The 12,557-nt window shown below is 40.6% G+C and overlaps 1 protein-coding gene across 2 annotated transcripts in view; it reads right to left on the bottom strand.

The window, feature by feature from the left end:
* Nucleotides 1-1,222: 1,222 nt before the first annotated feature.
* Nucleotides 1,223-12,557, bottom strand: part of kdm4b (lysine (K)-specific demethylase 4B) — a 56,983-nt gene continuing 45,648 nt past the window's right edge. The window contains exons 17-22 of one of the 2 annotated variants that reach the window (XM_061825261.1): nucleotides 11,639-11,747; nucleotides 8,878-9,066; nucleotides 6,270-6,446; nucleotides 5,967-6,086; nucleotides 4,560-4,652; nucleotides 1,223-3,575 (exon numbers count right to left, since the gene is read on the bottom strand). In XM_061825261.1, coding sequence (XP_061681245.1) covers nucleotides 2,964-3,575; nucleotides 4,560-4,652; nucleotides 5,967-6,086; nucleotides 6,270-6,446; nucleotides 8,878-9,066; nucleotides 11,639-11,747 — 1,300 coding nt within the window. In that variant the 3' untranslated portion in view covers nucleotides 1,223-2,963. The remainder of the gene's footprint in view (nucleotides 3,576-4,559; nucleotides 4,653-5,966; nucleotides 6,087-6,269; nucleotides 6,447-8,877; nucleotides 9,067-11,638; nucleotides 11,748-12,557) is intronic. The other variant, XM_061825260.1, reaches the window with a different exon arrangement.

Raw genomic sequence — 12,557 nt, 5'->3', positions numbered from 1 at the left:
TTTGCACGAAGATATGCCCTAAATTTGATTTTTAATACACGTCTCGTATAAATGAATGAGACGTTCTCCGCTAGCATAACATTGCTCCGTGTGAATGATTGAATGAAATCAGAAGCATGGCGTCTCTCTCAGTTAAGAATGTATTGTATTTAGAATCTATAATATATCGTTGATTTGAATGAAATCAGAAGCATGGAGTCTGTCTCAGTTCAGAATGTATTGTATTGTATATGCCATTTTTACTGCTCTCTTACGTCAGCGCACGTGGCGTGATGTCTCTTCAGGAGGCGTGGTTACGTGCCCTGTACGGAGGGGTCAATTATACTGATTGGACTTGACTAGGAAAGCCACACGTTTCTATACCCATAGAACCTTACAGCGCAAACTCACAGCTAAAATATCAAAAGGACTAGCTTCAGCATAACAGTGTCTTTAAATGGCCCAACCAGACCCCTGACCTAAACCCAATTGAGCATCTATGGAAAGACCTGAAACATTTACCATCCAACCTGAGAGAACTGGAGATCTGCAAGGAGAAAATCCAGGTGTGAAAAACTTGTTGCATCATTCCTAAAAAGACATGACTGTATTAGCTCAAAAGGCTGCTCCAACTAAAGAGAGATCAAAAGGTCCGAATACCTTTGGCTTTGTGATATTTAGTTTTATACATTTGCAAAATATATATTTGCAAAATGTTCAACAATTCCTTTCTTTCTGTCAATACAGGGTGCTATGAACTTAAAAATGATTTTATCAAACGGCTACAGTAGAAATAAGTGACAAATTTAAGGGAGTATGAATACTTTTCATACCCAGTGCGGTTTGTTGTAATAACCATACTCTGTCCTTAAATAAGGTGCTGTTATTAAACTTCACTGGTCATTTCACTGGTCTTATGAGACTTAACGTTTTTTTACAGTAGGAGCCGCATGGCAAAATAAACATTTTATGCAATGAATATGTATTGATCATATTGTTCTGAAGATCCACACCAGTTCCTACCTGACTGTACGCTCAGTTTCCAATACATGAATCTCGTTCGCCAGTCATTCCGAACTGGTGGGTCAGGACCCAAAAGTACCCGGTAAATAGCATAAGAATAAATAGCATAAGCATTCAGACTGTTAACACCATTGCAGTTGGTTTGGTCTGCAGTGTTTATTGACTAAAAAAAAAAACTATTGACATTGCAGTCCCACCCGGCCCAAAAAAAAAGAGCCAAGATATTCATTTTGGTACATGGGAGTTCTGTATAGAAATCTATTTGTGTTTTCACATTTTTGAATACGTTCTATATTTTTCTTAATTTCATTAAAAGTGTATTGTGACTCAAGCAACAACAATCGTAAGATGCATTTCCTGAGGTCACCAAATTGAGAATTGATGGGGTATTGCCATCCTTGGCGCCATTTCGTGGGATCCAAAATAACCTAATGGACCTGATGCCCATTTTACATGCGGGTACATATTTCGCATGAAAATCTTAGTCAGTTTCCGAAGCGTAACTAGCTTTGTTGAATTTGAATTATGAGGCTTATCTTTTATCAAACTCCATTTCCCTTCTCAGTCTGAGGATACAAACCCAAGGAACACCGTAGAAACAGACCCAGACTATCAGATGACAAGCAAGCCACTTTAATCCCTATCAAATACATTTCTTTTCATGATTTCATTCAATTTGGACAAAAAATTTTCCGTTATGTCACGTGTGTGTGGGCGGGATGTTCATGTTTGACATTTACAGATCACAATACGCAAGACTTGAGCTATGTACAAGGTGAAAGCGGGAAAGTGAGTCCATCAGTAGTGTAAGATCAATGCACCATAAATGGTCGTATAAAATGAACGTGTCGGTGCCGCTACAAAGTGATCTGCCCAAGACGGCCTGTAAAAAATTTGAAATGGCCAAGTTTGCGACTTCAAATCAAAAGAGGATCTAGAAAAGATACAGTACAATACTAGAATCATACAACACAGTTTAGACATTGCATTTTGACCATCATGATACCTTCGGGTTCCCAAGTTTATATAAGACATTTACAAAAAGTAAATGATTTTAAATGGATTATTTAATCTAATAGGTCCCCGCTTAAGGACTCAACTCATTTTCTTTTTCTTAGCAGTACAAAGCCATCAACTACATTGATTTTGTGGATGTTGGAACCCTGAGACTTGTTTTGGAAGTGAAAAGTGAAAGTCACCAAATGACCGTTAAACAATGCTAATACATACATGGTCTAAGTTTTTTTTTTTTTTAAAAACTGCTGTAATACATGTTTCACAATGGATTCTGTGGATTGACTTAATATGTTTCGTCTGATACACTTCATTCAATATCTAAGACATTTAAATACTGACATTATTAGTAATACATTTTAAACCCATTTTGCCCCCATTTACCTCTTGCAGGAAAAAAAAAACGAGTGAAAATGTTCTGCGGTGACTTTAGTTTCAAAGCCACACTTGGCTCGACTAAAAAATAGATATATTTGTTGCTGGTTACGTGTAGAAAAAAACAGTTCTGTACAGGATGCCCCCTAACAATGACTATTAGCTTCTTGTCCAAAATAATGTGCGTCTTTCTTGAACAAACCATTGCAACGAGGTACTGAGTTGATACCACCCAGAGACGGGGGGAAAAAAAAAAAAAAAACCATTCTGAAAAACTGCCAAAAACCACCACCAACAACAATAACAATAATAATAATAGTAATAATAATAATAATAATAAAAATTGGTTAAACAAAATGAAGAAAAAAGCCTCTTCCTGTTTAGATGCTGCTACTAAAGCTCCACTGCAATTCAACCAGGTCAAAAAAGTAACTTGGATTAAGAGAGTGCTTTCATGTCTTCCAGAACTGGTGCCGACATATTTATGTCCAGTAAATGCAGCACTCACCAAACCTCCCCTCTATTAACATCAATCACATTGGTGCCGGGTCGTAGCCGAATTGAGCTCTTATCTAAAACAGAGTTCCCGGCCCGTCATCCTGAGGGAAATGTGAGTGCAGGAGGGTCTCCATGTAGGAGACGTAGCCGCTGCTCGGCATGTAACTGTCTGACATGCTCTGCTCGGGAGGGGGCGGGGGCAGAGGCGGGGCAGGCGACTGCGCCGACAAAAGGGGGTCAGAGTTCAACTGGCAATGGAACGGGGTGGACTGCGGCGTTAGCGTCGGGTCCGAGGCCAAGTTCAACTCTGTCAAAACGTGCGACAGGGCGCCACCTGTGTCCATTGGAGCCTCGGGAAGCATCGGAGTAGCACTAGGGGGCATGGACACCACAGATGAGCTCAAGCTGATGCCGGACGGAAATTGCGCGGCTGGCAGATGACTCGTGGTGCTGAATTGCGTTGACGCCGATGCTGCTACAAGGGTGGTCGGCTGGGGCGACGATACAGTCACCACGGGGGCGTTGATGCACGGGGTAGATGTGGAGGGCAGCGCGTTGGTGCACGGAGCGTTGGTTGTGGAGGGCATGGCATCGGTGCGCAGGGTAGAGGTGGAGGGCAGGCAGCGGCGCTTGGCTGCTCCGGCCCCATCTGGTAAAGAAGTATCCTCCTGGGATGTCGGGATGGCCTAAAACACACGCGCGTGCAGACTTTAGAATACAACGATGCATCCACCCTTTCATTTTCTCAGCCACAAAACTAGAGCAGCAGTGGGGGGCATAGGGGCTTCTTCTTTCTTTCCTTCTTTAATCTGGCTCACCAAGTATTGACATAATAAATACATGTATAATCTGTGTTGTATTAATGTAGTTGTTTTAAAAAAAATAAAATTGAAATATTTAACGTCTTAAACGATTTATCGTTAAATAAATTCCAAATCTAATGGGCGTTCACTGCCATAGACTGATACTGGTCAACTGGAATTTTTACAGCCATCGAGAAATATAAACAAGTATAATTTTCAATGGAAATGCATGGAGGATGGTCTCACTCAGTTAGTTGGTGAATATCAAGTTTGCAAGCCATGCAAATGATGGCATCATTTCATTACAGAGCTTTTGAATAGAAACTAAGAGGGTGTGAATTTCGGCTTGTCCCGTCCAACGTGAGGGCGAGGAATGCTGAGACGTTAAGAGTCGGACAGGGTTGCACACTAGTTTTGGCACGAATGTCTGCCGATCCCAGTTTTTTTTTTTTGTGTGTGTTTTTTTTTTTTGAGTGAATGGCAGGTACACCCTGGATTGTATGAACTCATTCATTGTGGGATTGTGGCAGAAAGTATAAATAATGAATGTCTTAAAAAGTTCCTGCAAAATGATAACTGAAGGAGACAGTGTGCCCCCCCCCCCCCCACACACACACACACACACACACATTTTAAAAGAGATCCCAGGACACTTAAAAGGTATCTGACATGCTGTCCTCAAAAAACAAACTACAGCACAGTTGATATATTTGAAATAAATTGTTTTAGGGGGTGGCCAGGGGCCTCTTCCAAAGGTGATGGCTGGACAGTCACTGGAGTGACCCAACTACTTTGCATACAGGTTTTCAATAATATGAAAGTAAAGGTTCCAGAATACGTCCTTTTCAAATGAAAGCAAACACTCACAAGACGAGTTCGGACCCTCTTGGGTAGTTCCTGGTCCAGCAGGTGGATCTCTGATTGTTTTAACAATAGCTGACTTTTGTCCTGAAACTCCACCTGGGAAGATCAAATTAACTTGAATGAATCTGTTAACCTCGGAAACGCTAATAGTACCAAAAGTCAATCAAGAACAAGGCACAGATACGAATAATAATACATCTTAAAAAGATGGGTTGCAGGTGAGGTCAGGCCTCATTGGCTTCAATACAACTCAAACCTTGTTAAAAATAAATTAACAACAGCCATCCATTTTTGAGGGACAGTGGACTGAATTTCAGATTCTCCGAGCCCAAGAATCTTGTTTAAGGGATGTGGGGAAAAGTCTGAGCATCCATGCACAAGGAGTTAGAATTCAAACCATAAATATCAGACCTGTAAGGTCGACGTGCTAACCACGAAGACTAGAATTGTCCATAGTATTAAAAATATGGATTGTTTAAATTTTGGCAAATTTAATAAAAAAGAAAAACTGAAATATCACACAGCCATAAGTATTCAGACCCTTTATTGTGACTCATATTTAACTTGGGTGGTGTCCAAAGCACAGCTAAAATAACGGAATAGCTTCAGAACAACTTTGTGACTATTCTTGAAAGGCCCAGCCAGAGCCCGAACTTAAACCCAATTGAGCATCTCTGGAGAGAAATGGCTGGCCACCAATGTTCATCATCTAACATGAGAAAACTGGAGAGGATAGGCAAGGAAGGAATGGCAGAGGATCCCTAAATTTAGGTCTTAAAAACGTGTTGCATCATTCCCAAAAGGACCAATGGCTATATTAGCTCAGAAGAGCGTTTGTACTAAATATTCAGCAAAGGGTTTGAATACTTCTGGGGCTGATAATTCAGTTTCTTTTTTTTTTTTTTTGTCAAGACGGGGGCGCTGTAAGTACATTAATGAGGAACAAATTTGACAAATGATTTTAGCAAATGGCTAAAGTGAAAAATTTGAGTATTTATGCTTTCCGTAACTTGCTTTAACGTCATTTATCTTTTTAGCTATCTTAAATTTGTATTCACTGCAATACCAAATGAGAATTTTATTTATTAAATTTTGTTTTAAAAGTTCCTGTGCGGTTATTTAAAGGCGTTAAGATGGGGACATGCTAAGATATATGGACCTTTGACTTTCAAGTGACAAATTCTGCATTAGCAGGATTGTGTCTAAATATAATTTGTTTAAATATTTTCAATTAAAATAATTAGTGACTAGTTTTATTTTTGGCTGTTTTGAATTCACGTAAACCATTTTTCTTGAAACAAAACACATGCATCTGTGGATTACTTTTTTTGCAAGGGAAGACAAGGAAGAACGCGTGACGCTTAGCCCTATTCAGGATACCACATGGATAATGTGTTCATTCTTATTCACCTGGTAGACCTTGTGAGTGTGTTGTTTGACATAGGAAGCATTGAGGTGCTGCCCTTCAGTCGTGCTGACCACAATCAACTCCCCAACGTCAGGAGGACCTCGACGGAGGCAGTCATGACTCTGAGGGAAAACAAAAACCGACAAGAGTTTATCTTCCAGAGGACCTCCTTCATGATGTTCTACTCTTCAGGTCCATGGTATGCCATTTTATTATGTACTGTACTTTTACCAAAGAGTTACAATGACATCTATGTTGGTTTGAGAAACTTCAGTTTGTCCACAGTGTTTCTGTAAAGCACTCACTGTTACGTTTTCCGGGTAAATGTTGTCACAGTATGAGCCGTCGTCAAAGTTGACCTCGTAGAAGGTTTGTGTTGCCATGCCGATGATGGTACAATGGTAATACCAACTATCAGTGTTGCGACCAATTACCCTTTGACCCAGGGTCGGGCCCTGGGGGATTTTCGCTGGCGTCCGTGGCTGGACAAAAAAAAACAAAAAAAAAAAACGAACACAATCATAAACACACTGACTCCTGATTTCATTAAATATGACAGTAGTCGATTTATTGTCAATGAGGCCTTCATTCAATTTGATTATTGTTCTAAATTACTGTGGTGTTGAAGTCAATCGTGCAGGTGAATGGTGACTGTATACAATTCTAAATGAGCAAATATGATCTGTTTTTAGGACATGATTTTAACGCACATGTAATGTAAAACTGACTTTAGAACTGTTTGGTTTCAAATAGGCATCTGGAGTGTGTCCGCCCAGAGATTTGAGCTGTTTGAGGGGTGTTTTGGCCCTTGTATTCATGAGCAAAGGCTTCAAACTTTTCAGGTTTGAAGGGTACCTTCCTCTGACTAGGTTTCATATTATTGGAAGTCAAAGAAGGTTATTTACATTCATTCATCATCCGTTCTGCTTATTCTTACTAGGGTTGCGGGCGTGCTGGACGCTATCCCAGCTATTTTTGGGTGAGAGGCGGGGTACACGCTGAATTGGTCACCAGCCAATCACAGGGGTTATTTAAAGTAAATAATTATTCTTGAGAATATTTAGATGCTTAGTCCTTTGTCAATTCTGTTACTTATCCATTGTACTGGTTGTTCCCCGAACCGGCCTCGCTCCACACCATGTATTTGCTTCTCCATCACAGGTTTTCGAGGCCGAGGGGTAAAAATGGCACTGCTTTTAACAACCTCCTCCGACCTGGTTGTGAAACGCGGGCCGAGGAGGGCCGTGACATAACTGCATCTGACCGACAGATGGATGAGTTTCTTTAAGCCCAGTGACTTGTCACTTTGTGACACAGCAGCTGACTGTTTAGAACTTCTGTCTTTCTGAGGACAGGGGTTCAAATTCCTTCCTTTTCTGTGTGGAGGGTTAGTTTGCATGGAGTTTGCATGTTCTCTCAGTGTCTGCGTGGGTTTTCTACGGGCACTCTAGTTTCCTCCCACATCCCAAAAACATGCATGGTAGGTTGATTAAAGGTGATAGGTGTGAATGTGAATACAAATGGTTGTCTGTTTGTATGTGCCCTGCGATTGGCTGGCAACCAGTTCAGGGTGTACCCTGCTTCCTGCCCGAATATAGCAGTGTTAGGTTCCAGCACTCCCGTGATCCTTGTGAGGATAAGTGGCTCATAAAATGGATGGACTTGTCCTTTTCACATTCATGGGGTCTAAAGGCTTCCGCATACCGAGCGCCGCCACCGAACCTAACTGAACTGTTGCATAGTGTGCATCATTAGGTGAATGTTTTCATGAGTGGCCTATCAGGCTGTCACCTGGTTTTGGCGCAATTCAAAATTTTAATTGTTGTCTTAACACCACCACAGATGTGCTTCCCCTCGCGGGGAAAACATATTTCTGGGTTTAGCTAGCTGCGTCAAAACAAGCCAAATAAAACTAATTAAGGCATCAAATATTGTGTTTCACATATACATTTAACTATATTCAGAATGTATAAAGTACTTGTGGGTAAAAAGCATGTGACCAGAATGTGATGCTGGATATTTTCATATGAATAGAGCCAGGGAGTTTCATTTCAAATATCCACGCACTCAGTTTTATCCTGACCAACACCCCCTCTCTTTAGCAACCTGGTTCTTCGTTAGCTATTGATCTATATTTTGTATGGTTTAAGGATTGCAATGATATACAACATACTGTATACACAGCACCAAAAGCCTATACATGCTCGCTGGCAATCATGAATTGCTCATGTGTGGGTGTTCATTGGAGACTCTAGAGGACGGCCCAGTCCAGTCGTGTTTGGCCACATGGCGCAGTGTGTGGAAGGCTTAAACCAGCTTTTGTTCTGTGGTCAACTGAGGAGGTGCAAGCATTTTTGTCGTTATTGGCTGAGGATGAAATACAACAAGGTGGAAGGCAGGACAAGAGACGACCGTGTAACCTTCTTGATCCCGCTCCAATCCCGTCCACTTTTGATTGGTGCTTCTTGTAATGGAAAAGCAAAGGAGGCCAGGCCAAGCGAGGTTGGGCAACAATGGGGCCAGGCTGTTCTAAATCTTATAATGAAAAAGTGGCATTACTAACTGTGTGTTTGTGACTTTATCCTGTCGGATGACCCATAACCTGTATCTGCGACCAGGTTTTCTGACACCGGGCTGCACATTTCACTCCAGAACATTGAGAGTCTCAGATCTGTTATGTTTATTTCCCCTACAGAAAATATATTTTTGTAAATTTAGTTGTATTATATGTATTATATAGTATATGTATTGCATTAATGGTGGAAATGTGTTCTTTTTTTATTCTATTATTTTACATTACAAAAACCTTGGATCTCAGTAGGAATGTAGACTTTTTATATCCCCTGTAGCTTTCTGCTACCTCCACAAAGGTCACAGTGTTTGTTCAGTTAAAAGTCAAACTGTTGGTCTTACCTTTGAAATAAACATTTTATGCCTGTGACAGGTGACGGACACAACGTAGGGCCAGTCAGCTGGTGTCATGACAACTCCAGCAATTTGGGCGCAGGTAACGTGAAAAGATGTTGCACAGTTCTCCTCGGAACACTGGATGCAAGCACCGGGGTTTTTATTGTCACTCTTGCCATAGCAGAACACGCATACCTATGTAATGGGAACAAAAGACAAAGACAATGAGCACAGCATGAACTGTATGGTTGAGGGTATTTGTAACTGCCACCTCGTGAATTCAAAGTTTTCCCATCTTCATGTCCTTTTGGGAGTCTTGCATCAACTGCCCCATCTTAGCTGTTGCACAAGTTTGCAAATACCCCTTGGAGAGCATCCATTCTACAAATTGCTTCATTTCATCCTCACACTGGAGTGTTAAACCCACCCCAAGACTGCCACAATTCTGCTTTAGCAGCAATTCGACTCTAGATGTAATGAGTCCCTATTCCAGGAGCAAACCTTTTCCAATCACCAGAAATGTTTCAGCACCTCCAATGCTCTACATTTGCCACCTTACTTCGGCTCAACATACAGGCAGCTTTACTTGTACCTCAATTCACATTTAACCCGAAAGTATAATAGAAAGACAAAATGCCATCATACTATCAGACAGATAAAATAAGTATCAGAGGAGATATGTGTCAGGTTATATGGAGTTGTGTTTTTATCTATAGGTATCACAATCGTGTTGGGCCATACTATCATGAATTTCAGTGATACATTGACTTCATACATGATCCTGTTGTACGACCCCATAATTTCTCAACACATTCATTTTTCTCGCCCTCTCTAACACATTCACACTTGACAATGCCTCTTTATGTTTCTCACAGGGTTACAAAACTTTGTAGTACGCACAACTCAGCACAAAGCTATAAAATAATTTAAATTATTATTTTCATATTGGTGCAGGACATTTGGCTGTCAAAGGATTTTGTGGTCAGACTCCTTCATGTGAGCCTCAATTTTTTTTCCTGCAAATCAGATTGTGACACTGTATGAGAACAAAATTCTGTAATTACTCATATATAATGTGCATTATTTTTCCCAATGAGCCAAAAGTCAAGGGTGCATATTATTAATAGCTATCAAAAAAGTTTAAAAATGTCTCAACGTTGAACTGAACTGCCATAGTGCAATACAATATATGCAATTGCATATATAGTGCCTATAGATTCATTTTATATTTGTCATTATACATTACCAGAATCCCATTATGTTACAGATCAATCATTTATCAATGAAAAACTGGAATATTGATGAATAGAAGCCCTACTTTTAAGACAGTTACCTCTCACCTGCTCAAGTCAGTGATAATGGGCCAAGTCAGTCGTGATGTGAGACTCACCCGTAATGAAACAATCGAGCATTAGTTACCAGGGGGTAAATACAAATGCCCTCCATAATTATTGGCGCAACTGGTTATGATGTGTTTTTTAGCTTCTAATAACTTTTTTTTCCCCTCTAAATAATATGGGACCTTAATGGAAAAAAAAAAAAAGAGAAAAATCCAACCTTCAATACAAGTGCATTTATTCAGTGGGGAAAAAAAATCCCACATAAAGAAATAATTATTTGACATCAAATGTGTGTCACAATTATTAGCAAAATGGGGAAAAAAAATCCCACATAAAGAAATAATTATTTGACATCAAATGTGTGTCACAATTATTAGCACCCCTGGTGTTAATACTTTGTACAACCCCCTTTTGCCAACAAAACAGTACCTAATCTTCTATAATGTTTCACAAGATGGGAAAAGACAGAATCTCTCTAAATCATCCAGAGACCTGGGTCCTCTCCTCTGTACTCTCCTCTTCAGCTCACCCTAGAGGTTTCAATGGGGTTGAGGTCTGGGGACTGAGATGGCTATGGGAGGAGCCTGATTTTGTGTCTGGTGAACCATTTCTGTGTAGATTTGGCCATATGTTTAGAGCCATTGTCTTGCTGAAAGACCCAGTGATGACCCATCTTCAGTTTTCGGTCAGAGGGCAACAGATTTTGATTTAAATGTCCTGGTATTCCAAAGCATTCATGATGCCATGCACCCTAACAAAGTTCCCAGGGCCTTTGGAAGCGAAACAGCCCCACAGCATCACTGACCCACTGACAACCTGCTTTGACAGCACTCAGATGTAAATGTAACCCTGTGTGTCTTTGATAGATTAATCACAGAATGGCAAAAGGAGAGCAGTAACATTATTTGTGATTATATAGCAGCATGCAACGCTGTAGCTCGTGAAGTGGGATTGAACAAGCAGGGAGGGAGCAGAAACAAAGAAGCAGAAATTTAGAGAGGGGAGGAAAGAGGGAAACATTGAGATGACGAAGTTATGTCAAAAACAACAATTGTAAAAATGAAAATGTCCCCACCTTAAGGATTGATGCTGATCATATTACATTTGAGTATTCATCAATCCCAAGTACAATTATTTCACTCCATCTCTCCCTCAGTTTGAAAAAGAAACCACTAACCTATCCACAAGGGTAACCTGATGGAATGAATGACTACATAGTCAATGAACAAGAAAGATACGTCACAGTGTAGTGTGCAGATGTTCCCCTGAATAAGAAAGACGGGCATGGAACAGCAAATAAGAATATCAGACAGCTGCTGCAAGCAATGAGTGAAGGAAGGGTGTCTATTCTATAAAGGGAGATTCCTCTCCTACCTATTTGATATTGCCTTGCTTGACAACATTTCCTATGTTTTGCATTAGCTTACCAAATTTTTCCGTGTTTCTGGAACAGCACTGACGTCTACAGGCTCCCTTTCGCTGACATTGATGAAGCGAGCTTCAGCCACAGCTATGGCACAGATGATATGGACCCACCTGTTTCAAGAGCAGACGCAAAAATAAAACTTTAAAAAGAACCTCTCAAATTCTGTGAACATTTGCACTTATTCCACCCCCCACCACGCCCCCCAAAAAAGGAACAATAGTAATTTTAGCCTTGTTTTCTGATGACACAGTTGTGCCCATAAATTTACATACTCAGGCAGAATTTATTATTTCTGGGCCATTATTCAGAGAATATGAATCGTAAAAACATTTCTTTCAGTCATGGTTAGTGCTTGTGTAAAGCCATTTATCATCAAACAATTGTTTGTCCTAAGAGTATAGTGGGCTCCATAATCCTTAAATGGAAGACGTTTGGGACGACCAGAACCCTTCCTAAAGCTGGCTGCCTGGCCAAACTGACCAATCGGGGGAGAAGAGGGAGAGAAGAACCCAAAAAAAAATAAAATCACTGTGGCTGAGCTCCATGGATGCTGTCAGGAGATGGCAGAAAGTTCTACAAAATCAACCATCAAACCAGTGCAACGTTTTATGGCAGAGTAGCCCGACAAAAGCCTATCCTCAGTTCAAGACACATGAAAGCCCGCATGGAGTTTGCTGGGAAAAAAACAAAACCTGAGTGACTCCAAGATGGTGAGAAATAAGATTCTTAGCTCTGATGAGAACGAGGTAGAACTTTTTGAACTCTAGATTATTTTCCATTTCTATTATTTCCTCTGAAATGCAAGCATAATTGGAGCTTTCTTGGTGTCCACAAAACTGAAACACTTTAACCTTAGGCTTGCCATTGTGCAGAGGTTTGTGTGGGACAATTGTTTAACTGTACTCATTTGGGCTATGAGG

Source organism: Syngnathoides biaculeatus, chromosome 7, assembly GCF_019802595.1.
Source record: "Syngnathoides biaculeatus isolate LvHL_M chromosome 7, ASM1980259v1, whole genome shotgun sequence".
In the NCBI taxonomy this organism is placed as follows: Eukaryota; Metazoa; Chordata; class Actinopteri; order Syngnathiformes; family Syngnathidae; genus Syngnathoides; species Syngnathoides biaculeatus.
The sequence above is the reverse complement of the archived record's forward strand: the minus strand, read 5'-3'. Positions and strand labels throughout refer to the sequence as shown.